Source organism: Notamacropus eugenii, chromosome 2 (genome assembly GCF_028372415.1).
Source record: "Notamacropus eugenii isolate mMacEug1 chromosome 2, mMacEug1.pri_v2, whole genome shotgun sequence".
Taxonomy (NCBI): domain Eukaryota; kingdom Metazoa; phylum Chordata; class Mammalia; order Diprotodontia; family Macropodidae; genus Notamacropus; species Notamacropus eugenii.
The window spans coordinates 93,195,668-93,221,928 of NC_092873.1; the positions used below are offsets into that span (position 1 = coordinate 93,195,668).

Below are 26,261 nucleotides of genomic sequence, written 5' to 3' on the forward strand. Positions count from 1 at the left end.
TTCTTCATCATATGATATTACTATTACTTTGTACAATGTTCTCCATATTCTACTCACTTCTCTTTGTCTTCCTAGGTTTTTCTGAAACTATCTTGCTTGTCATTTCTTATAGAGTAATAGCATTTCATCACAAATCATGTACCACAACTTGTTCATCCATTCCCCAATTTGTAGGCATCCCCTGAATTTCCAATTCTTTGCCATCACCAAAAGAGCTGCTGTAAATATTTTTGTGCATACAGGTCCTTTTCTTTTTCTTTGATGTCTTTGGGACACAGCCCTAGTAGTGGTATTGCTAGATCAAAGGGTATTCAGTTTTATAGACCTTTGGCCATAGTTTCAGATTGTTCTCTGAACTGGTGGAATCAGTTCACAACTCCACTAGCACTTATATTAGTGTCTCAATTTTTCCACATTCCCTCCAACATTTATCATTTTCCTTTTCTGTCATATTAGCCAGTCTGATTAGGTGTGAGATGGTACCTCAGAGTTGTTTTAATTTGCATTTCTTTAGAAAAGATTTAGAGCATTTAGATAACTTTAATTTCTTCTTCTAAAAAACTGCCTATTCATATCCTTTGGCCGTTTATGAATTGGGGAATAACTGATTTAAATTTTACCCATTCTCTGTATACTTCCAAAATGCCTTCTATTTAAAAGATTTTTGGTTTTAAAACTTCTTTGTTTCCCTTTGTGAACCTTCCTCTGTTTTCTTTTGTTTTTTTAAAAATTCTTTTTCGTTATTGCTCTTGCTCTCCAATCCCTCCTCCCGCCCAAATCTTCCCTGAATTAAAAACAAAACAGAACCTTTCTTGTGTCAAATAAGTCCTGTCAAACATAACTAGTCTGTAGTTAAACCATGTTTAGGTAGCATTGTGAGGTGGATGCTCTTGTATCTGTGTTGTGTGTTATTTGGACAGTGCTCAGTTGAGGTTCAGAGAAGGCTTTAGTTTGCCTGGACTCTAGAGGTTCAGTAAATTTCAGATGATTAAAGTTTCAAGGTCAGGTGAAATACAGTCTAGTGACGGTCTGAGGGACTTCTGCAGGTGATTACAGAGTCCTCCTGGACACCTTGGTAATGCTTGATTGCTTCTCTCAAATGTTGTGCTTTTTCTGAATTGATGCCTATGATGTTAGAGGCTGGGGAATACCTGGGTAGGATTCTCCTGTTACCAGGATCGAATATTTGAAGGTAAAAACAGTGTGTTTGGTAAATATTGAATGTATCTACCCAGTTCATGTCATGCCACAAATAATGCAGCAGGAGGGTTGGTCAGTCAGTTACCTGTCAGAGCGCTTAAAGGCATTTTTCTTTGTGATATTCAGCTGTGTGAGAACTCCCTCCACTGATGCAGATTTTAATCCATATATCTCAATTGAGAACTTCTTAGATAAACTCTTTAAAGGTATTATGATAGATTATACACATACACTAAGTTGGAAACAGTTTCTACTCATTTCTCCTTTCCCTTGCCACCCCCATTTCCCCATTTTAGAAGGAAAATAATCTGCTTTTAATAGGTAGTCCTAATGTAATTAGGCAAGTAAATATGGTAAATAGTCTTAGTTCAGTGCATGAAAGAAGCAGTTTATGTCTTCAAAATACACTGACTAGAAATGTGTTAAAGATGATTGTCTTTATTAAAAATTTTATTTTAGGTGAAAACATAAGTATTGTAAGAAAACAACAGAAAGTATTTATAAAGAAATCTTTGTATATGTTTTCAAATTACTTAGTGCAGACCACTGTCCAGGAATCAGGAGTATAACTGTAGTTTCTAATTAAGATTAGTTATCTGAAAGACTTCTGGCAGAACTGTAGAATTAAATTGTAGATTATTGTCATTTAAAGAGTTCTACCTTAGAGAAAGAGAGAAAATATGAGAATTTCAGCAAGTTTGGAATTAAAAGTCCCGAACTTTTCCAAGTCTAGATTAAACTGTTTGCCTTCTTGTTCTCCTACTAACCTCATAGTAGCTACTTTTTGTATCTTTTCATTTTTAGATCTCATAGCTACTTCCAGGAGAAGGAATTTTAAGGATTAACATATGTATTCTGAGAGATATGATTGTGCAATACAATACAACATACCACATTTGAAATACTTGAGGGGTTCAAGTTATCCCAAGTAACTTCTTTTTTGATATCTAGATCGGGACTTACATATTTGATATTTTGGGTAGAAAATTTTCAGTTTACTTATTATTGACTTCTCTGAGTCTTGCAATATCCAAAATTATTATTATTAATATCTGACTAGCACTTTAAAGCTTGCAAAGTGCTTTACAAATGTATTATTTGAGCCCAACAACAAATGTGGAAGGATAGGTGTTAAAATTATCCTCATTTTACAGATGGAGAAACAGGCAGACAGCAGTTAAGTGACCAGAGTTAGCTAGAAAGTGTTTAAAGCTGGATTTGAACTCAGGTGTTCCTAATTCCAAGTCTAGTGCTCTATCCACTGTATCATCTAGCCACCATATTTTTGTCTAGAACAGAGTTAATTGGGCCTTGTGGATCTTTTAGGAAAAACATTGGGAAAAAATGGAAATTATCACTTAAAAGGAATTATATTTTTATATCACCTTACTTATATTTTCCTAAATCCTGTTAAATGATTTGCCTATGTTTTAATTTGAATCTGTGTATCTTAAGCAAAATATGTACCTGTAAAGTGACACAAGGCATCAAATTCTTTATTATTCCCCAACATGATCACTTTAGCCCTCTGACTTTAGTCAGATTTTAGAGCACAATGATGACTTGACTTTTAGATAGTGTTTGGAGGTTCTTCACAGCAGCCCTGGTCTTGGAGTCAAGAAAGCTAGGTTTCAATGTTTCAGTCCTGAAAGTGCCACTTAGTAGCTTTGTGACCTTGGCCAAAGCATTTCCCCTAAGACCTCCTTTCTTTATCTGTGAACTGAAGGTAATGGTGCTTAAACTCTATTTCATAGAAGTTATTGAGAAAGTCAAGTAAGGTAATGTATCAATTCTTTGTAAATGTAAAGTCCTATGTAAATGAGGACTATTATTATAAAAATTAGCCATTTTATTATACTATTATAATATTTTATTATCTGCTCCTCTTGTTGTACAGTCTTTATCCATTAAGCATTAGCGTTAGTAGTGAAAAGAACATTGAATTTTAATTTAGACAACCAAAATTTATTTCTCAGCTCTACCACTTGTTCTGTGACCTTGGACTAGTCATTCAATCTCCTTAAACCTGTTTTCTCCTCTGTAAAAATGAAAAAGACAGATTAGATTAGGCCTGCACAACCTGTGCCCCACAGGCATCTTGCATTTCAGGTGGCCTGCAAAAAATGTAGAGGGAAACATCCTTTGGCATGCAGCAAGTTGTGTAAGCCTGGACTAGGTGATCCTTTCCAGTTCCCAAATTCACATCCTGTCAAAGTTGGAAGAAACCCAAGAAGGCTGTCTAGTCCAAATCATACATGAACAGTTGAAGGAGCACTACCTCTGAAGTAAGAAGACCTGAGGGTCACTTAGCTTCCATGGGCCTCAGTTTCTTTGCCTTTAAGGTGAGGGGAATAGACTAGAATCCAGGAGTAGGGAATCTTTGAGATCCTTTCCAGCTCTAAATCTATCTAATGATGCACTTTTGGATAGCTGTAATTATAAGGAAGTTTAAATTAGAAGAAGCCTCGTACCCCTTTGATATGACAGTTCTTCAGCTATTTGAAGACAATATACATACATTCCTCCTGCCCAGTCTGGTTTTTTTTTTCAAGCTATATGTGCACATTTTCTTCAGTCCTTTCACAATGTGATCTTGAAGTTCTTTGCCATTTGCTCCCTGGAATATTTTCCAACTTATTCAGTATCCTTTTAAAAATATGGTACCCAAAAATAAACATAATTCTCCTGATGCAATTTGACTAGGACAGAGTATAGCAAGATTGTTAGCTTCTGTGATGCCATGTCTATTTTAATGCATCCTAAGATTGCATCATTTTTTGGGTTGCTGTAGCATTCATATCAACTCACATCAATCTAAAATCCTAGAATTTTTTTAAATGTACTGCTGTAAAGCAGCATTATACTTGTGAAGATGATATTTTGACGTAATGACTGTTGTTGTTTTTTTTCCACTTTATTATATTTGCCAGTCTCCTAGCCTGCCAGGATTTTCTTTCATCCTTACTGTCATGAGTATATTAGGCAGCCCTCCCAGTATAGTCATATGCAGATTTCATAAGCCTGTTATCTATGTGTTTATCCAAGTCACTGAGAAAAATTCATTACACTAAGACCTCTTTCCAAATTGTTATTCAATCACAACTCTTTGGGTGTGACAGAATTTTAGCCAAGTCTGAGTGCACCTAATTACAGGGTTACCTAGTTCATTTCTCTCCTTCTTTCCCCCAAGATTAGTATATTTTGGTCCTGTTAATAGAATGGAAACTTCTTGGTGGGGATAGGAGTGGGAACTTCATTTTTGTATTTGCATCCCCAGCACTTAGCATGGTGCTTGCCTCACAGTAAATGAATGCTAAATGACTGTTTATTGATCAATTGGTTAATTGTTCATTGCTTTGCTAATATCTGGGTAAATTGTACTGGCACCTTTCCAACCTGTAAAAAAAAAAATGGGGTGCAGCATGACCTGTTTTTGATATAGTCATGTTGTTTCATTGTGATTACCACTTTTTTCCCCTAGATATTTCCTTTCTGATAGCACATCCTAGAATTTTGCTGGGAACTTAAGTGAGACTTGCAGGCTCCTTTCTCTTTCTTTTTTAGAGGCAGCTTGTGGCACAATAGATATATTGTGGTCTGGAGTAAAAAAGACTTAAGTTCAAATCCAGCCTCAGATGTTTACTAGCTGTGTGACCTTGGGCAAGTCATTTAACCTCAGTTTGGTTCAATTTCCTCAACTGTAAAATGGGGATAATAACAGCATCAGCCTCTTAGTGTTGTTGTGAGGATCAAATAAAATAATATTTGTAAAAGGGTTTATGTCATAGTATGTAAAACATAGGTGCTCTATAAATGCATATTTCCTTCCCTTCTGTTTTTTGGAAAATCAAGACATTTGGTTTTTTGTCAGTCCTGTGATTACTCTCCCAGTCTCCAAATTCTTTCAGAAATCACTGACAGAAGATCAATAATCACATTTATCAGTTTGTACCTTGGAATGTGGTTTATTTGGGCTTACTGATTTCATGTTATCAAGAGCAACCAGGTGCTATTTTACTTACTTATTGCAGGCTTCTTTTCCCTACTGTCTCTTCCTGCCAATCTAATGGCCATTCTTATGAGAGGCAGCAGAAGTAAAAGAAGAGCTGAACAGCCCTACCTTCTCTTTTTCATCTATTACATCATCCTTTTATCCATCCCATTCTCTTTTGGAACTTCCTCTTTTCTTAGTAGTTTTATTTGTTTGTATTTCAGATAGGGAAAAAAAGCCTTTTTTGTTGTCCTTAGCTTTTCTGATAGATAACCTTGGCTCATTCTAAGCTTTAGAACTTCTGATGCCCTGTGCTTTTGTGATCATCTTCCATAGCCATCTTTTTGTGCATATTTTTAAAATCCAAGTTGATCTGTGAGTGTCCTTTGCATCCTCTTTAGATAGTTCTCTCCTTGTCAAACCTTTCTCTTATCTTCAGCATTTCATTCTTGAGAACTTCCCATCACTCCTGGTATGTTTCTTCTATAGAATTTTGGGTCATGGGATCCTTCTTCTTTATCAGAGCACTCTAAAATTTGCTCTCCTAAAATCTAGGATACATGTCAGAGTAGCGTGTTCTCTCCTCTCCACAAATTCTAATGTGGAGTGATTGCTTTCCTCCAAAGTTCCTGCCATTCCTCCTACTTTAGCAAATAGTTTTTTTTTCTGATGAAAATCAGATTCATGATAGATGTTCCCTGTGTTGATTCCTTTACCTTTTATTTTCATTTCTCTACAGCTCAACTGCTGCTGACTCTGGGCTTTCTCCACCAGGCCACAGTAGCCTTCTCACTCTTCAAGTTCACTGTGCTCCTGTGGCCTCTTCTGATTGGTCAAATTCCTGCCAGACTGTCCCTTTAGTCTTTTCCTTTCACTGTTGGTTCTTCCCAAGACTTGGAGAGTAAGCACCTAATAAATGCTTGTTGACTTACTGAAGAATACAATTGTCATTAAGTCAAGCCAGGAAATTAGTAGCAACTCTGCTTTGGGCAAAGAGAAAATTCCAAAAGAAATCAAGTTAGTTGAATTTTCTCTATTACTATATCATACCTCTCTGTGACTGGCATGATACAGGTTTGACAAACACATATAGTTCCTCTTCCAGATGGTCTGTAGTATTCTCCATTGATAGTATCACTTCTGTTTCTGCTTCTGTTAATCTATATCTGATTGCTTCCCACCCTGGAACCTGGATTTCTCACAGGAATATAACTCCTTAATATGGAGTGGTATTCCATCTCATCTCTGTCTTTACTTATACCTTTTGATTATCTGCTCCTTTGGATTAAGGTATTTCTTCCTATATTCTAGTCACATGCCTCATTCTACCAAATTTCAGTGATTCCTATAAAGCCAAATGTGCTTTCTTGACTTAAGAATTCTAAGTTCACCTCACTTCTTACCAGTACTTTGTGCATTTGCAATAAATGCATATTGAATTGGATTTGTTTATTGACATCTGAGGGCCATGAATTTTAATGCTGTTTCATTCAAAAATTTTTGTCTCTTGTGAGCTCCTCAGCATCTCTTCTATTCTTCTTCCTGTATAGCTGTAACTATCATATCTAACTTCATGGATCTTTATAAATACTTTTTTCCATCCCTTTCATTTTAAAGCCCTTTTGATTAAATCTGTAAGACTAAAGGCAAATATATTTTTATTAGCATTTGTTATCCCTGATCAGGATATTTTAAATCATGGTCCAGCAATAATAGGTAGCATTTATTAATAGATCAAATCTATATAGTGCTTTAAGGTTTCCAAAGCACTTTTCAAATATTATCTTACTTTATCCTCACAACAACCCTGGAAGGTAGATGGTATTATTGTCTACATTTTGCAGATGAGGAAACTGAAGCCAGAGGTTAAATGACTTGCCCAGCCAAGTTCATGTAGTTATTAAGTGTCTGAGGTCAGATTTGAATTTAGATTTTCCTAACAACTCCAGTTCCTGATTCTAGGATACAGTGACACTGTGACACCTAGCTGCCTTTGAATCCATTCTTAGACATACCTGTATTCTTAAGCAGCTATTGACTACTTAAAAATCCTCCTTTCTTTTCTGGAGTTCTTACCTTTGATGGTTAGTTGTGAAGTTGGGTTTTTTTTTCTTTTTGTTTTTTTTTTTGTGGGGGCGAGGGGTGTTAGAGAAATTAGGATTCAAATCCTAGATTTGCTACTTACCACCCCTGGGTCCCCAGGCAAGTTGCCCAACCTATGGGTCTCATTTCCCTCATCTGTAAAATGAGTGGTTTTCTAATGTCCCTTAAAGTTTTAAATCTGTGCTCCTATAAAAATACTATCTCTGTCTTTAAGATCTTTAGTTTCTTATCCATAACTCTGTATTCTTTAGCAATGTTCACTTGATTCATGTGGGAATCACCAGAAGTGAGTAATGTTCATCCTCATCCAGTTTGACTGGTCTCGGTTGATTCTTTATCATCCCCTGGACTCATGCCCTGGAAATGTGTGTAGCAGGCCTCTTCATTGCTGTTAAGAGGTCAACAAATTACTGCTTCATTGTACCGTTCAGGCAGTTACCAACCAATACTACTGGTCGTCTTCTTCTGAATGTGTCTGGGGCTCTGCCTCCTCATTCCTTGTACAAGCAGGTGCATCCTCCTCATTGGGAAAAGTCTTATATCTGGTTTTTAGCATTAAGTGTTCAGAGTACTTCTTCCCTGTCCATTCTTTGAGATATTGTTTTGCCCTGCACCCTCTTGATGCAGGTCAGGATTCCCAGCTCAGATCCTTTTTATTTTTCACAATGAATGCTGTCTTTCTTATTTTGTGTTTGTTTTAAAGGAACATTTCATTCTCCCTGATAGCATGAGGAGGCTTCGTGAACATTTTCATCTTTTCTTGTAGGAGGAATGTCAGCCCGCACTTAGAGCATAGATAATTACTTGGCCATGTATGTCAGAAAAATAAGCATTGTAAGCCCTGTGCAGGTCACTGCCAGTTTTTCCCAGTTCCCCATACTTATTCAAGGTGAGAGCCACTGGTTCTTGCTAATAACTGCCCTGTTTCCTAAAGAGTTCCTCTTTTCTTTTCTTCCTGCCTGGAATCTCTTGCTGCTTTCTGCCAGATGTGTCATTTCCTTCAGGACTCTTCCCTTAAGGAGCATTCCCTGATTTTGTTTTTGTTGGCTATGGATTTTATTCGTTACCTGGGCTTTGTTTTTATTTCACTCTACTGCTCCCCCCTTCCCCCCCAGTGGTCAGGGTAGTGAAAAAGAAAGAAAAGAAGGTCATTGACGTATCTTTTTTTCTGATGGATTTGAGGTGAAACCTAAGAGCTTTAATTTTCACTTATGTTACTATCAGTGATTTGGAGTATTCTTCCATATAATTGTTGATAGCTTGGAGTTCTTTTGTAGACCACTTGTTTCTATCTGATGATTTATCTATTGGGTAATGTCTAACTCCCCTTCAAGGTCCCTCATTTAGTGCTGTGTATGTCATAAATGTTCAGCAGATGCTTGAAGAATAGAGTTCTGAGTTAACTTGGAGAGTGCTGCAGAGCCATAACATTAGCTTTTTCAGCCCTACATTCATAGGTACCAGATGTAACCTTAGGGATTGCCAATATTCTGACTGCAGTGATATGTCATTGTAGTTGCTTATTGAAGCTTTTACAGGTTTTGTTTTTGGTGGGCTGTTGAGAGCCACAATATAAAGTCACAGAAGGATAAATTTTTCTTTCTTGAAATATACTGTTAAACTCAAAAGCATTTCAGAAAATGTTTCCAGTGGATTATCAGGCACTATACAAGGTACTAGAGATACAAACAAAATGTGCAGAGGGTCTGCCATGCCCTTAAGCTGCTAACATTTCACTGGAAGGAAATCACATGTTGCATATGTAACATAGATACAAGGCAGGTACAAATAATTTTTTGTGGGGATTAAACTCTGTGAGACAGAAGTGAGGAGGAAGGAAAATATCCCAGATATAAGTTTGCTTATTGAAAGGCATGGAGATGGAAAATAGAATACCATGTACAGGAAATAACTACAAGAGTAATTATAATAACATTTATATAGTGTCTACTACATGCCAGGCATAGGGCTTAGTGCTTTACAATTATTATTTCCTTTTGTCCTCACAACTGCTTTGGGGGGTAAGTGCTGTTATCACCTCCATTTGACAGATGAGGAAACTGAGGTAAACAGATGAAATGACTTGCCCAGGGTCACACAGCTAGCAAGTGTCTGAGGCTGAATTTGAACTTGTCTTCCTTACCCTAGGAATAGCACTTGATCCACTGCACCCTGTCCTAACAAGTAGACCCTTTTGGTTAGAACATAAATGTGCATTAAGTGGAGGAATATGAGATTAGTCTGGAAAAACAGGTAGAAATTAGATTGTGAAAGTCTCTAAATGGCCAACAGAGGTGTTCACATTAGATTAGTCATTACTGTAGCTCAAGCTCTTATCACCTCTCACCTGAACTTTTTGCAATAGCTTCCTAACCAATCAGTCACAAGTCTCTCCACTCTCCAAAACATCCTCCACAAAGCTGTCAGGGTAATCTGCCTAAAATGCGGGTGTGACCCCTTCCTTGGTAAACTCCAAGTGCTATGACTCCTCATGACATCAGGGATCAAATTAAAGTCCTTGCATTTCAAGCTCTTCACTACCGGACTCCTTCCTATCTTTCCAGTTTTCTTACACATTACTGTCATCTACCCATGAAGCAGTCCAGCCATACTTGTTTTCTGGCTATTCCTCACATATGAAACTATCCACTGTCACTATGCTTTTGCATTGGTTGTTCCTCATGCCTGGAATGCTCTCCTTCACCTCTGTTTCTCAGAATTCTTGTCTTTCTCCAAGATTCAACTCAAACCACAACTGCAGAAGGCCCTTCCTAATACTTCTAGGAGTTTGGTTGTAGAACGGAAGAGCAATCTAAGACCACTGCCTGAAGGGATGCCAGGGTCAATCAGGTTTTTTTCTAAGGTCTGCAAAAGATTTGGGCATGTTTGTAAGTAGTAGGGAAAGAGCCAATGGATTGAGATTAAAAATTATGTTAGAGAAAAAAATGATCAAAGGCAGAAACCACAGTGGGAGATTGTGGTAGATAGGAGATAGGATCAAGGATGTAGGCAGTGGAATTGGTTCTTGGTAAGGAGGACTTCTCTTTCTGGAAGTCTTGCAAAGATTATTTTCAGTTAAAATATGTGGCACGCTCCTCTGATGAAAGGGAAGAGACAGAAGGTGTTTAAGCAGCTTGAGGAGAGAAGATTTGAAACATGCTTTAAGGAATGTAATAGGAATTCAAGTAATCAAGAAAGAGTAAAAGGATTGCAGTAGAGTCGTAATAGCCCAGATGAGATTAAGAGAGTGTAAATTTGTAATGTAGCTGGTTGGCAAGGTTTTGTGACTTCTTCCAGCAGAATTCAGCAGCTCATTGGTAAGAATGAGTGAAGAAGATGGGTAGTGGTAGTAATTCCAGTGTTGAGGGGCTGGAGAAGATGAACAAAGTAGCCAGGGATTCCAGGGTAGAAGATATGAAATTTTCAGAAAAACGACAGTCCAGAGCAGGAGTGATGGACCAGGAAGACATGAAGGGACAGAGTGACTACTGGGAATGAAGAAGATGTTTAGATGGAAGGTCTGGAGGTTGTCGCCAAATAGAGGAATTTCAGAGTTTTGTTTGCAGAGGTAGGACAGTCAGAGAATAATGAGATCAAGTATAAGACATACTTGTGCGTGGCTGAGGTGGACTAAAGGTGCTGGTTATGGGAGTTAAACTTGATGAAAGGGGAAGCTAACATGTTTAAGGAGTCAAGTAATGAATGTTCCCTTGACATTTTCCCCCCTTCCTTCCCCAATCTCCTTGGTCTTCCTTTCCAGCTTGCACCCATTTCAGCAGGTTGGGTCCCCAGAATGATGCCTGGTACTTGAGTTCTGTGGGTTACCCTGTGAGTGACTGACTACTCCTTCATTGTAGCTCCTCAACTACCTACCTCCCATGAAAAGATTATCCGCCTGATTCATTAACTCTCAATTAAGGCATTTACACAAAGGCAAAGCAATACTTATATTCAATCCCACCCATAAACCCTGAGTGTACTCTTCCCCCAAATACACGCCAGCAAAGCAGGCACAAACTTAAAAGGCCATGGAAGTGAAGTAGACTTGTAGGGTCACACCTCAACAGCTGTGAGCTTTTCTTACCTTTCTCTTTAGTGTTCCTGTTCTTATAAAGTTCACTATTGAGTGTGGCTTCCATATTAGAAGCGTGGCTCTGCTGTTGGCTAGGCTGGACTGCTTTACTCATCTCTTGAACTGGACCTCCTTGTTGCCAGGTGAATGCTAAGACTTTTTCCATATAGGATAAAGACTCTTGTGGGGGTGGGGGTGGGGGTGGAGGTGGGAGGGTATGGCACAGAAGCTTCCCCAGTTCTGCTGTCTTAGCTAGTCTCTGAGGGTTTTCACTTCCCAGGCAGCTGGTGACAATATAAATAGGTACAGTCTCTTTTTTGCCACCAACTCAGAGATTTTTCTTTGGCAGCCTTCCTGTTTAAAGCCAGGGGCCCCTTAATGAGAGATCATTCTTATCTTACAGTGATGAACCAGCTCATTTACCAGATTCTTATCTCAGCAGGCTAGACTGTAACTACACAACAAACATTTGCCCAATAATCATGTAACAGTTGTGGAGTTCAAGGTTCCTTCATTTTTTTTTTTTTTTAACTCTTATGGTCTCCTATTGGTCTTGTGCAAATGAGCATCTGGGAAACAAGTTACTAAGGCATTCTTTGCTCCAGTTCAGTTGCCTTCTTTATTGGTATTGTTTTGTATGCAAGTCTCACATTTGTTGTTAACCATTCAGTCAGCAAAACCTGAAAGAGGCATGCCTGTATATGTGTATTGAGGGCCCCAAGTATGAGGGAAGGGGTTAGACTAGAGACAAAGGCATGAGCTTGAGAAAAGAAGGGAAGTGATCTGTAGTTTGTAAACTGCTAGCAGGGTCTAAATTGGATCCTAAATCTAGATGAAGTAAAGTGAAAGGGGTCTAGAAGTGGAAGTAAAGAGCAAGAAGTAGGCCTGATCATTCTAAACTTCTGTATGAGTGGTTAAAGAAATGTGGGGACAGGGGGGAGATAAGAGAACATCTAAGACTGGAGATAGTGGTCAGAGGGTCTTTGTTGGAGGGTTTTTTGGAGTGGGGGATGAGGGAGGGGAGAAAGAACAGGTAGATTGCAAAGAGGTAAGAGTAGTGTTAGAGGAAAAGTCTAATAAGGAGGGCAGTTTGCTCACAATGCAATGGGGTAAAGAGGACACAGTGGGAGAGAAGAGCAGAGCCCATAGAAACATGGAGGGTATTGGGCTGTGGTGGATGAAGGTGATACAGTAGGCTGATGGAAGGGAAGTTTTGGTTTAGGTGGCCTACTACTTGGTATAACAAATTCTCTGAATTAACAGGAATTTGGAGAGAAGGGTCTGCTGGCCATTAGACAATAGTCTTTATACTCTCTCATTCATTGGGCAACTGTGAGTCTGCTCCAGCCCAAGCTCAGATGTTGATTAGATTCATTCACAGTTGCAGTCCAACAATAACTGGTTTTCTAGTTCCAGTTTTGATCAGAATTGTACTTGGAACTTAAATCAGTCAGCTGGCATTTATTAAGAGCCGGCTGTGTGTCACTTACTGTGCTAGGTGATAGGGACACAAAGGCAAAAATCAAGCAATCCCTGCCCTCAAGGAACTTGCACCTTATTAAGCGACATTGTGTACATCAGTCACTATGTATAAAACAAATAAGAGGTGGAAAAGTGGGGTGGGTGAGGAGTACTGCATGTATAAGGTGTGGTTTGAAGGAAGGGGTGATTCTCGGAAGTGCAGGTGAGGTGGGAATACAGTCTTGGCTGGGTGAGGGGAGTAGCCATCGTCAAACACAAAGATGGGTGTTGTTACGTGTAAGGAACTGTAAGACCAGTTTGGGTAGAGTGTGGAGGTGGGAAAGGGAGTAATGTCTAATAAAATTGCAAAGTTAGGCTGGAGCCAGGTTATGAAAGCCTTTAAAAGCTCATCAGAAGAGATCTATATTTGATCCTAGAAGCAAAAGGAAGCCATTGGAGTTTGAGTAGGGGAGTGGCATGGTCAGACTTAGAGAAATTAGCTTTAGTATTTTTGGTAGTTTTGAAATGGTATAATTTGAATATCAGTTTGTCATAGAAGTAAGTTGCCATAGAAATTATGCAAAAAAAACAAGAAATGGTTTTTATCTGAAATGTCAGAATGCTTATTTTATAAAGTACAACAGATATTATAGGCTTGTGTTAATCATTTTCCTATGTTTGTTTAGATTCACCTATGCATGTCTTAGCTTTATTTTCTTTGGAGTTTTGTTCATGCTGAAAAAGCAGTTGTTTGAGGTTAAAATTATATTAATCTACATGCAAACTATAATACAGTGTACTAAAATTTGGTGTCAAACATTTCTGCTTTGGACTCCATCAAAGGTAATTGAGTCATTGAAGGAATCTTAGGAGCAATAGATTTAGGCCTGGAAGGAACCTTAGGCATCTGTCTTATCAATGCTAACTTACACGTTCGGGGTTGCTCAAGTAAGAGTAAGTTACAGAGGGAAAATCTTGGTCCTCTGACTCCCAGTCTAGCACTTTTTCTACTAAATAAAGATGCCTTTTCTAGAGAATCTCTTGATCATGGAGTCTTGCTTGCCTCCAGTGTAGAGGTCCAGTAATTTTATTTCCTAGCCTTTCTGGTGACTGACAGATTTTTTTTGTCTGTTCACTTGGTGGTGGTACATAGCTCACCATACATTAAGAATTAAGTGTTTTTATAATTTTATTTACTCACTTCAGCAAAGCAGTTTAAACTTAGTCTGTCTTGGGTTTTTCTTCAGCTGATTTATTTCTGGATTGTGTGCCATTTTTGGTATGACCTGCTTCACAGACTTATTTATTCATAAAACATACCTTTTAAAATAAGATGAATTGTTGGAGTCTGTGAGAATTGTACTTAAGAAGTCCTGGGCACAAAAGTTCCAAGATTCTAGGAGCAATGACTAGCCACCCTTATACATGTATTATGTCTTCCTGTGCTTCTATAATCTTTTGGGGGGTTTTTTCCATATTTTTTCCCCAGTCGGCTTCATTTTTTTTTGGTCATCTTTAAAGTCTTTTGACAGCAAGAGACAGATATTTGGAGAGGAAATCACAAGTGTAGTCAGTGGCTTTGTAGCTATCTTCTGCAGTCATTTTGCAGTGTGTCTTTAGGAAGCAAAGTGATGTGAATGTGGGAAGGGGTGTCTAAAACAGGGGTCCCTGACCCTCCTGTTTTGTATGGCCTCTGAACTTAGAATGATTTTTACATTTTAAAATATTTTAAAATACACTTCTTAAAATATACTTTATTTAAAAATCTAAAATCATTCTTCACTCACTAGTACAAAATAGGCAAAATATCACAGTACTTATACATGTCAGATACGGTTTTCATAGTTCCTACCATGGTTACATGCTCATTTAAAAGTAGAAGTTAAAATATACCACCTCTTTTAAATTTTTTTTGTTGAAAGTGCTTCGACACTTCTAGGATTTGAATGTCACAGTTTTTGCTAAGTGGCATTTAAAATTTCAGGGGTAGGTATTTTTTGAAGAAGAACTTACTGCAGTAAAATTCCTATTTTATAGTTTAACTGTAAAGGTTCATTTACTGACTCTTAATATGAAGGTTAGCAACTTAGTCATACATTATTTGACTTGGTAACAAAAAGGTTTAGAACATCTAATGTTTAATTAGGAGAACAGTTGTATTGGTTTTACATAAACATTTTTGCAAGTTGCTTTTGCCGAAATCAGAGTGCTTGACCTTTATTCAATGTGTAAATTCCCAGAAAAGTGGTGGAGTCTGGTTATATTCTGGCATGATTTGTAGTAATTACAAAACTGCATTCTCAAGAGGTTCCTCATATGCTAGGCATTATTTGGAACACTGCCAATTTAAGTACTTTTTTTCCTTAACACTCTTTTATTTAGCTGTTTATAGTATCTTCCTTATGTGTAAACTTAGGGCCTTGTTAGTCTTATGACCCGTTAGCCCAAGCCTGCACAACATATGCCCTGCCAAAGGATTTCAGGCAACTGTCACATGACCCAGACTACACGTGGCAGCCACCCGAAATCCTTTGACAGGGGGCATATGTTGTACAGGCCTAGTCTAGACCAACCTTGAATTTTGAAAGGTCTCAAAACTGATGCCATAAAGGTGATTGAGTGGAAGAGAATCTGAATGAAGCAGTGAAGGTGGACTCTGAACTGTTCCTCTTGGAAACAGCTGGCACAAAGCATTTGTGTACTGTAGGCAAGCTTTGAGTTTGAAGAATTTTATACCATATGTATTACTCCTCTCCTGGGACCTTGTACCTTTTACAGTAAAGGTTCAGCTTGACTTACCACAAAATAAATAGGTATGGACCACGGAGAGTAGACTTTCTGGAATGTTTTAAAAAAAAAAGTATACCTCATTGTGCCCCCAATTCCCAGCCCCTGAGTTTTGTAGCCTTGAGAAGTGCATAACTTCTCTGTCCTTAGTCATGGCTCTCTTCCTTTGGAAGATGTTTTTCATGTAAAACACATTCTGTTGAGAAATGTTAATATGAATTTTGAGGATTTCTAGTTGTAGCTGTTAATTCATTCAAGAGTAAGACTGCCCACTTTGCCAAAGAAAGAGATCCAGAGCATCCAGGTGTGGAAGCCTCTGGCTATACCCTGAGACCTGTGAATACTCATATAGAGATGTTCTCTTGAAGGAAATATGCCATGAATTTCACCGTTGGAGATAGAACAGTAGGTTTTGAAATAACTGAAAATATTTCTAGGATTTTGGGGGTTAAATTTCTTAAGTTTTGAACCAGAATATCAAAATACAGGATATTATATGTTATATTTTGAGATGAGTAGAATTTTCATGCTATCTTTGTAATTAAGCCATTTAATTAGTAATGAAATAAGCATTTTAAGTAAATACTCTAAACCTGTATTTACAATAATGTTATTTTTCCCCCCACAGTGCAGCTTTTGACAAAAAAACAGGATTACGTGTAGCAGTGAAGAAGTTATCCAGACCATTTCAGTCCATCATCCATGCAAAAAGGACTTACAGGGAATTGCGGTTACTGAAGCATATGAAACATGAAAATGTAAGTTATCAATGTGGGGAAGGGAAAACTCTTTTTGAAGAAGCTGAATTTTTTTATTCTTAACCATTTGAAATATTTAATGGCACAAGGATGAACCAAACTATTGAAAATATCTTAGGCTTGACCCTTACTTATATTATAGTAATTACTATAATTAAATTGTCTGCAGTCTGTCTAGAGTAAGATGTTTCTTATTGTAATGTATACTCTTGTATTATGTCGGAGTTTAGCTCTTATTTTCCCTTTTTTGTTTAGACACACTGCTGAAGTCTAAAATGAGATGAAATTGGAGAGAGAGAGAGAGAGAGAGTGTGTGTGTGTGTGTGTGTGTGTGTTTTGAGAATACTAAGCCTTTGTTTTCCTCTTAGCAAGCCAAATATCAATGTTCTTTAACTTGTAGCAATGGCGTTGGATATCAGTGAAATAAAGAACTTAGCCACAGCCTCATAGATTTTGGGTTGGAAAGCACTTCATTGGTCATCTAATCCAATCCATGCCTGAATAGAAATTTCTAACACAGAATTCCAGTCAAATAATCATACAGGTTGGCATTGTGGTACAGTGGAAAGAGCATTCACTTTGAAGTCCGAGGACCAGGGTTCAGATTTTGCTTCTTAAGCTAATTATCTATTGTGATCTTGTACAAGTCCCTTAACCTAACTGGGTCTCTGAGGTCCCTTTCAGCTCTAAATCTGTGATCCTCTATTCTCCAAAAAGGAAGAGACCACTACCCCTTGAGGTGACATCCGCTTCCACTTTTGGATAGCTCTTATTGTTAAGAAATTTTTCCTGACATCAAGCTAAGTTCACCTCTTTGCAATTCCCAGCTTTTGCTATTGATTTTGTCCCCTGATGAGATCATGTGCTGTAAACTGGTGATTTTATTCAGTAGTACTGATCCCGCCCTCAAGTAGGAGAGAAGTACGAAGGTTAGAAACCGATGAATTGGGGTTAAGGACTGGGAACAGAGGTCAGTGGGACAAGGCGTTCACTAGGAGCATCAGTGAAATATTAAAATGGCAGGCAGGTAGGGTAGAGAGTCTGGATATGGAGGCAAGTGAAACTAGAGTGAAAGAAATGGATGGGTCAAGCAACAGCGATCATAATAAGAGCAAGTGGTAAATTTTATATGAGTGGGACAAGCATATCCGTAGGAGGTTAGATTTAGAGAATGGAATTTAAAAGTTGAAGATCTTAGAGATGTCTCAAATCCTTCCCCTTCTGTCTGCTCATGGCTATCATCCTTTTCAAGGCCCTCATCACACCTCACCTTGACTTTTACCATTCTATTTGGGCTTTCTGACTCCAGGTTCTTCTCTTCCCATTGCATCTTCCACAGTTTCCAAATTGATATTCCTAAAGCAAAAGTGTGATTGTGTTACTATTTTTCTCTTGTTCAAGAAGCTTCATTGACTTCCCCATTCACTGCCTATAGGACAAAAGAAAAACTCCTTAATTTGATATTTAAAGCCTAGTACCAGTTTACCTTCCAGGCTTAGTGCATATTCTCCATTGGTTGTTCTACATTCCAGCCAAACTTAATTGTTCTTTGAACACATCATTCTATCCCCAATCTCTATGCCTTCACCAGTGTCCTTCACATCTGGAGCGTACTCCCTCTTTACCTCTGCCTCCTCTTACAATCCCTGGCTTCCTTCAAAGCTCAGCTCGAGTGTAACTTTCTATATGCCTTTCCTAGACCCCCTAGTTGTTCGCACATCCCCCACCATATTGTTATACAAGGTGTATCTCTGGCCCCACCCCTAGTAGTCTATAAGCTTCTATAGGGCTGAAACTGTTTTTGGCTTTGCCTTGTATTTTCAGCCACTAGGATGTAACAGGTTCTTTATAAATATTGGATATTCATGAGTGGATGAATGGACTGTGAGAGGTGTTTAGGTCTAAGGTGTGTTCCTAAGAGCAAAAGTGTGCTCAGGGATTGTGAACATGAGTGTTAGTCACCAATGATGGTAGGACATAGAATATTAAAACTATGATCTGTCTACCAATCATTGAGAAATTTGGTAGAATAACTTAGTGGACAGTCGATGACATCAAGAAGGGATTCAGAAGAAGCAATGTGTGCTGTAGTGGAAAAAGCAATATACTTTGGGAAACCATTTCACCTCTGAGTTTGTTTCCTTATCTCTAAAATGGAGATAGTTTTTAAATTTCCTATTTCTCAGAAGAATTATAAGGAAAACTATAAACCCTAAAAATACTGAATAAATATGAGTTATTATGGGGGAAGGAGGGTATAATTGAATATCTTGAGCTTCAAAAGGGCGTCAGCTTTTTATGGGAGATGGAGAAGCAAGTATACTAAAAACCCGTTCTTGGCCATGTGAATTGGGAGGAAGGTTCCCCTGCTGAAAGAGTTCAAGAGGAGAGAAACCAGGTTTCAGCTAGATAGGAAGGTGGAAAGAGTATTGGTTGAAAAGTCTGAAGATATGGAAGAGTTTCTTAAGACTAGAGTGGGATGTCCAAAGGATTTTGTGCAGTGGGCTAGGAGTTAGGTAAACTAGGGAGAAATAGGATTAAATAAAAGAGAATAATAGCTTGTACTTACATACCCCTTTAAACTCACCTGCATTGTAATGTTTTTGCCTCTCACCTAGCAGTTTTGGACACCTACCTCTTCAGTCTCTTCAGACTCATTTACTCCAACTTGCTCTCACACTGGCTATTCCAGGTTCCTGGAGAAGCACCACAAGTGCATCATGGGACTCCACAGGATCCTAGGTGTAAGCCTGGTATGGGAGAATTCCTCTCTACTATTTCAGGTCTTTAGTCCCTATTAATGTGCTTCTGTTTGCCCAAAACAAGTATATCACAGGTGCTTACAAAGTAGACAGATGAAGGAATAATGCATTACAATCCACACCCAAACCTGGGTCACACTCTCCAACCAATGCATTCACTACTTGTGGGAAGAGTGGGCACTCACAGAAACTTGCCAAGGAGAACGTGAATAAGGAATACCATGAGAGAGTGACAGCTTTAGAACTACAAATTTCGGTGTCTTCTTTCTGGGTCAGGAACTGTCCATAAAAATTCCTTGATTGTAGCTTTTTTATTCACCAGATACTTCCCTACTAAACTGAATGATCCACGTGCTTGACTTGCATTTCAGTGGGCAGAATTTCTCAGTCAGACTGTTTCATCTTCTAATTGATTTCTATGATTCTCTGCTTCCAAGCTCTGCCTCTGCTCAGCTGGACTTACACTTCCACAGCAACTGTTAGCTTCAGACTTAGCTGATAGATTTCTAAAATTTGTCCTTTCACCTCCCCTCTACCCCCTGTCTTTTTTCTCTTAATTGTTTGGGTTCAGATTCTGGGTTTTCCCTGAACAGCCCCCACCTTAACTTATGTTTAGATACCAAATTCTCTTCCATCTATACTCAGATAAATTATCTTTGCTCCAGTATAAAACAGCTTGTCACATTTAAAAATTGCCAATAACTCTCTCAGGACTCTTGAGTTAAAGTAACTTTCTTTTAGAACTCAGATTATTCCATATGAAAGAGACTTACCTTTTAAAGGGACAATACCTTGTACATATAATATCTAATTTGAAGATCACAACAACTGTTATTATCCACATGTTTTAATATTTAGCTGCGTAGCTCACTGCATCCAGTCACTGGAAGTAAACCCAAAAGTGTAGATAGCTCTTCTTATCTTTGCATTTGGAAAACTTAAGAATTCTTATCAAATTCAATTACCAACTATAATTTCAGAGGATTGATGATGAAATACCCTGACCATTGCCTATTAGAAAAGAGATAGGCTCAAGATACAGAATGTGATATACGTTTGTGTTTATAATTGGAAAAGCTGGAAATATCCTTTATGCCTTCAAGTAAAAGGCTGAAAATAGTTGAATAAATTATGGGATATTAATGGAATAGAACATTATGATATTTCTAATAAATATGTTAGGTGAATAAAATGTATAAAGATCTATATAAAGAAATACAAAGAGAAGTCAGTAAAACTAGCACTGTATATACCATCACTGCATCTATGATTATTTAAGAAAAAAAAGCCTGTGGTTTCAGAATTATGGAAGAACTTAGAAAGGGGCCTGGATCAAAATGCTTTTTAAATTCTGATACTTTGGTTCTTTGTTATTATTTGTTAGGAGTTTTATGTAAAAATCCTATTACTTATGTTCATTTGATGTAGTTAATGGTAAGTTTATAGTCTCTCAGTGTATATCTGTCTCTTTTTTTTTATTTTAAAGAAAGAACTGTGAAACTATTATGGCATATTTTTAATCCCAGAAGTCTCTTAATGATGGAAGAAATTACAAAATTTTCTCTTCATGAAAGCTTCTAAATTAATTCACCTTTGTTATACTGATAGATTTAGCTTTCGCCAGTTAACAGTATTGAGAGATACCATTATTTAAATGAGGACAATACATTTTTTGAATAATAAAAGACATTATTGAATGTTTCACATTCCTTTTTTCTTAAAAATCTAGATAGGAAGAAAGACGAGACAATAGAGGTGATTCAATGCAGATAAATTCTGCATTCTCACTTTTATGACTAAAGGCATTAGTGTTTTTATGCTATTAGTATTAGTAGGTATTAGTGTTCTTAATGTTAAGGAGTCTTGTGTCCTTCCCAATAAATTTAATTGAAGGATTCTCTTGAGTGTGTTAGGTGAAATTGCCTCCCAGCTTTAATTTTTTTATTTTTTTTAGTACTTTGTCCATGAGCTGCCTCATGGTTGCTAGGTTTTAAGAAAAAACAGTGATTTTAAAACAGAAATTTATGAAATGTCTACTATGTTTAAGGAACTATATCAGTTGCTAGGGATACACAAATGCACTTAATAAACTTAATAAATTGAAACACTGGCATAGACCCTTCTTGAAGAACTTAAATGCAGTAAACAGAATAAGACCTATATTCACGTAACTATAGTAGATGTTAGAATGTAATGAAATACACAGGAAGAGTCAAACAAAATGAATTTAGAATCAAAGAAGAATGATGTCTACTTACATAATTTTCTAGTTATGGAATCAGTAAAGACTTCATCAAGGAAGTGACACTTCACTTGGGTCTTGAAGAATTTCATTAGGCAAAAATGGGTGGGGGGAGATGAAGAAGGAAAACCTGTTCTGAGCATGGAGAACAGGGATTCAAAATACAAGGGGATAGGAGAGGGCAGGATGAAATGTGGGACCAGTAATCAATAAAGTTCCGTCTGAGCATAGGTTGTGTGAAGGGGAAGAGTATAAAATAAGGCCGCAAAGGGAGATTGGAGCCCTGTTGGTAGATACCCTTCAAGGCTCTGGTCTTGTCACCTCCTCCATGGAGCTTTTTCTAAACCCTTGAGGTATTAATACTTTCCTCTCTCTCCTCCCCACTCTAGGCCCCCCACCATTTATCTTTATGTGTGTTAGTTCCTTCCAAATAGAATGTAAACCCGTAATTGGCACTGCTTGTTTTCTCTTTCTTTTCCCATTACCTAGCACAGTTATCCATAGCAAATAGTAGACATTTCATAAATGCTGGAGTATGAGGCTAAGTTTGTATTTTGAATAGGGGAGTGACATAATCATGCTTGTATGTTAGGAAGATTATTTTGGTAATAGTGTATTAGGTGGGGCACACCTAGTGATAGAAAGCCCTGTTAGGAAGCTGTTACAGTGGTCTAGTCTAGAGACAATGGGGGCCATGGCTTGAGTGGTTGCTATGGTGAGAGAAAGAATAAATTTGAAATATGTTAACTGTTGTCAAAGTGACAGGATGTGACATGGCTCTGTAGTGGAACAATACTGTCCTTGGAATCAGGAGAGACCTGGGTTTGAAGTAAACTCAGGCCCAAACTGGCTAGTCATATGGTCCTCAGCAGGTCACCTCTAAGCCTCAGTTTCTTCATCTTGTGTTAACTATCTTGTAATAATAAATGTGTTAACTCTTAGAAGAATGTTGTGATGAAAACACTTTGTGTACACACACACTTGTTGTTAGCAGCTACTTCAGAGTAATATCAAAGGTCAAGAATTTTCAGCCAAGATCATTGGAATAGTGGTGACCACCTTAAGGAAGTTAGGAAGAGAGACGGGCAGATTTCTTTTCATGTCTTTGTGCCTCCAGGTGCAACACTTTGTCCACTATGACAGACAAATTAAAATATAGGATCAGAGCTCAGGAGAGCAATTTGGGTTGGCAGGAGTTTTAGAAACAATTTTGCATCAAAGTGATAACTAATTCCTCAAGAGTAGATAAGATCAAGATATTATTTAATAAAATAAGTGGAACTTTTGACAAATCTGTAAGCAATAAGGGATATACATATACACATGCTGCTGTCCTTGGTATGCAAACACATTAAAGAACTGTTCTTAGTCTGTGCACTTTATCATGGTCAGACACACACCTTTTACTTCCTTGTGACAACAATACGTTTGTATGGAGGTTGGTTAAGGTTAGGGGTGTAGTTGTGGCCATAGAACAGTTTCTTTTAAAGAAGCCAGCAGACCCATTAGTAATTGGACTTGACCAAATGAATTTACTAAATTAACACCATTCTAAAAGGAAAAAGCCTCATGGAGGAGGAGATTTGGCCTTCTCATGTACATAGCACATTTATTTCATAAGTAGTTCCCCCACTGTAAGTGTTTTAGGTCTCCCTTGAAATGAATTTGGCTAATTAAGGCCACCCTTCAGAAACTTGTCTGAAAGTGTCAGAATCTATCTATAATATCTTAAGCTAAATATAATTTGCAGACACTTTCACTCAGACACTTTACACTATATAACATTGTACCTTTTTTTGAAACATACTAGGGAAATCATAAATATTATAGGATTCAGACCTAGAAGGGAATTAAGAGATTGGGTAGCACAGATGAAGAAACTGAAAGCCAAGGAAGTTCTCACTTGCCCAAGGTAACACAGGTAGCAAATTGCAGAGGCAGAATTTTCATCTCAACAAGGTACTAGGAAATGTTGAAGGTGTAGTTAGAGGCCCTGGGGTTCTCATTCTCACTGTAACTCACTATTTGTGCATGACCTTGAGCAAACCACTCAGACCTCAGTTTTGTCATCTGTAAAAAAAAAAAAAAATTGTGCTAGATGACCTCTAAAGTCCTAAGCAGCTGCAAGTTTTGATGCTGCATTTTTGGCATCTGTTGACTCCAAATTAAGTGCTCTGTCTTCTGTCCTTTGCTGCCTTTAACACTAGAATGTCAAGACAACACTATTAAGGAAAGACAGCTCTGTAGTATCTTTGAAAGACCTCCTGATAGAGCAGCGAGAAAAACAGTCTTTGATATCAAGGAGTTCATATTGTACTGGGTAAGACAGCTTCAAAACAACTATGTACTTGTATACACAGGGTAACTTGGAGATGAGGGAAGACACTACCATTAAGGGATAACTGGAAAAACTTCCTACAAAAGATGAGATTTTAGCTGGCACATAAAGGAAGCCAGGAGACAGAGATGAGGAGGAAGAGAATTCTAGGCATGGGAGATAGCCAGTGAAAATGCAGAATCTGGAAATGAAGTGTCTTGTGTGAGCAACAGCCAGGAGGCCAAGGTCACTGGATCACAGAGTGGATAAAGGGGAGTATAGTGGAAGAAGACAAGAAAGATAGGAAGGAGTTAATGTATAAAGGGCTTTAAAAGCCACACAGAAGATCCTGGAGGTAACTGAGAACCCCTGGGATTTATTGAATAGAAGGATGAACTGGGCTTTAGGAAGTTTATTGTAACAACTGAGTAAAGAATGGACTGAAATGGGGAGACTTGAGGCAAAGAGACCAATCAGAAGAGGATGTTCAGACAAGAGGTTATGAGGACTTACACTAGAGTGATGGTGATTTGGGGGGCGGGGGGGAAGTGAAGAGAAGCTACCTCTATGAAAGATGTTACAAAGGTTGAATGGACAGGACTTAGTAACTGTTTGGGTGTAGAGAATGAGGATGAAGAGTCAAGGATGACACCTAGGTCTAAGCCTGGGTGACTGGGAGGATGGTGATGTCCTCAGCAGTAATAGGAAAACTAGAAAGAGGGGAAGGTTTGGAGGGAAGGGGGAGGTAAAGAGTCTGTTTTTACACATACTGATTTTGAGGGCTGTATGAGACCTGTTGAGATCGCTAAGTGAAATAGTGAAGTAGGAGCAGAGAAGAGGGCCCAAGACAGAGCCAGCAAAGGAGATTGAGGAGGAGCAGTCAGATAGGTAGGACAAGAATCCAGAGGATAACTGTGTCGCAAAAGCCTAGAGAGAAGAGAATGATCAACAATGTCCGAAGCTACAGAAGCCAATAAGGATGAACAGTGAGAAATTGAGGTTTGGCAATGAAGAGATTATCAGTAACTTTCCAAGAGCAGTCTTAAGTTGAATGATGTGGTTGGGAGACTGATTTCAGAGTGTTTTAAAGAGAGGGAGAAAAGTGGGGAGTAGGGCACCAACTTTTAAATGACTTTCTCAAGTTTAGACACAAAGAGGAGGAGGAGAGATAAGAGGGTCATAGCTTGGCGGAGTAGAGGATGGGAGAGACGTAAGCAGTAAGGAGGCAGCCAGCAGACAGGAAGAGATTGAAGATTAATGAGAGTGTGAAAATTGAAGTGAGATTACCTGTTGTTTCACAGGTAACATACAGGAGGCTCTGGAGGTTTTGGTCTCCAGCCTCTAACAAGTTTACTCTAGATCTGGTCAGACAGGCAGACATTGCCATAGGGGTTCATAATCATCTTTATTCTAGGCTAGTCTTCTCAAATGGTTTCTGGGAGAACCAGCTCCTACAGCATTCCCTAATCACCCTTCTCGAAGGGGGCGCAGCTACCCCTATTTCTTGATAGCATCAATCAGACAGGCACACTTGTGCATTCTTCTTTAATCCCCCCAAGCATCAGTGGGGGCTGGTTGAGGCACACATAGATTGTCCTATGGGTTCCCGGTTCCCCCATAGTTTCCCCCTCACTGAGCAGTGCCCACTTGCTTTTATTGGGCAACAGACAAAGAAGGCATCTTGCCAACGTCAAGCTCACAAGTTAACTTTAGCAATATCATCATTCTGCACAAGCATAGTAAGTATCGATTGTTGCTCCCACATCTCTGGCACAGCCTCCGTAGGACGGTTTGTCACTCCCATTCTGGGAACTACTATCTGGAATCCTTGAGACTATTCTAGGAGTTATTATCAAACACCTAGAAACTAGATATTCCCATGGCCATGGATCCAGAAACCAAAAAGGATACAAAGTCCTCCTTTCATACACCTGTACATATAGAAGAATTTGTTTTGTGAAGAAGAGCCACTGCTTGTGAGATGGATGGAGGAGATCTGTGGAAAGAAGGCATGTGATGGCAGCTGAGGAGGAACCGAGAGGGAGCTCTCAGCCACTGTCCTCAATTTGTTCATTGAAGTATGACACATGGTTCTTAGCTAAGAGGATTAAGGAAGGGAAATTTGAGGAGAAATGATAAGGTTTGGCAAAGGCACTGGTAGTGATTGGATAGGAGAGTGTTAAAGAATTGCCTTGCCCTTATGAAGGCCCAGTTGAAATTACTGAACGCAAATTTTTAGTGGAGTAGCCTTTCATGATTTTCTCCAGCTTCTTTCATGAGCAAATGAGTAGAATTGAAGGCAAGCCATTGTGGAAGTAATCCAAGGCTGTTAGGCTTGGCAGGGCAAGTTGGTGCTAGGATGAAAGAGTAATGTCTTATTGGAGAGAAGAGTTGAGCTGATTCACCAAGGAATCAGATCTAATTAAGCTTCATCTGTCAGAAAGGTTTTTTGCAGCAGGCAGTGTTCAACTTGGAAACAGGAAGAGACAGGCTCAAATATAATGAAACAAACACAAATAAAGCTAACCTTTACATGGAACTCTAAGGTTTGCAAAGTACTTTGTACTT

At 38.4% G+C, this 26,261-nt stretch overlaps 1 protein-coding gene across 2 annotated transcripts in view; it reads left to right on the forward strand.

Moving 5' to 3' along the window:
- MAPK14 (mitogen-activated protein kinase 14) overlaps nt 1-26,261 on the forward strand; it is a 98,110-nt gene that overhangs the window by 20,892 nt on the left and 50,957 nt on the right. For both annotated transcript variants that reach the window (XM_072641894.1, XM_072641895.1), the window contains exon 2: nt 16,243-16,372. In XM_072641894.1, coding sequence (XP_072497995.1) covers nt 16,243-16,372 — 130 coding nt within the window. The remainder of the gene's footprint in view (nt 1-16,242; nt 16,373-26,261) is intronic.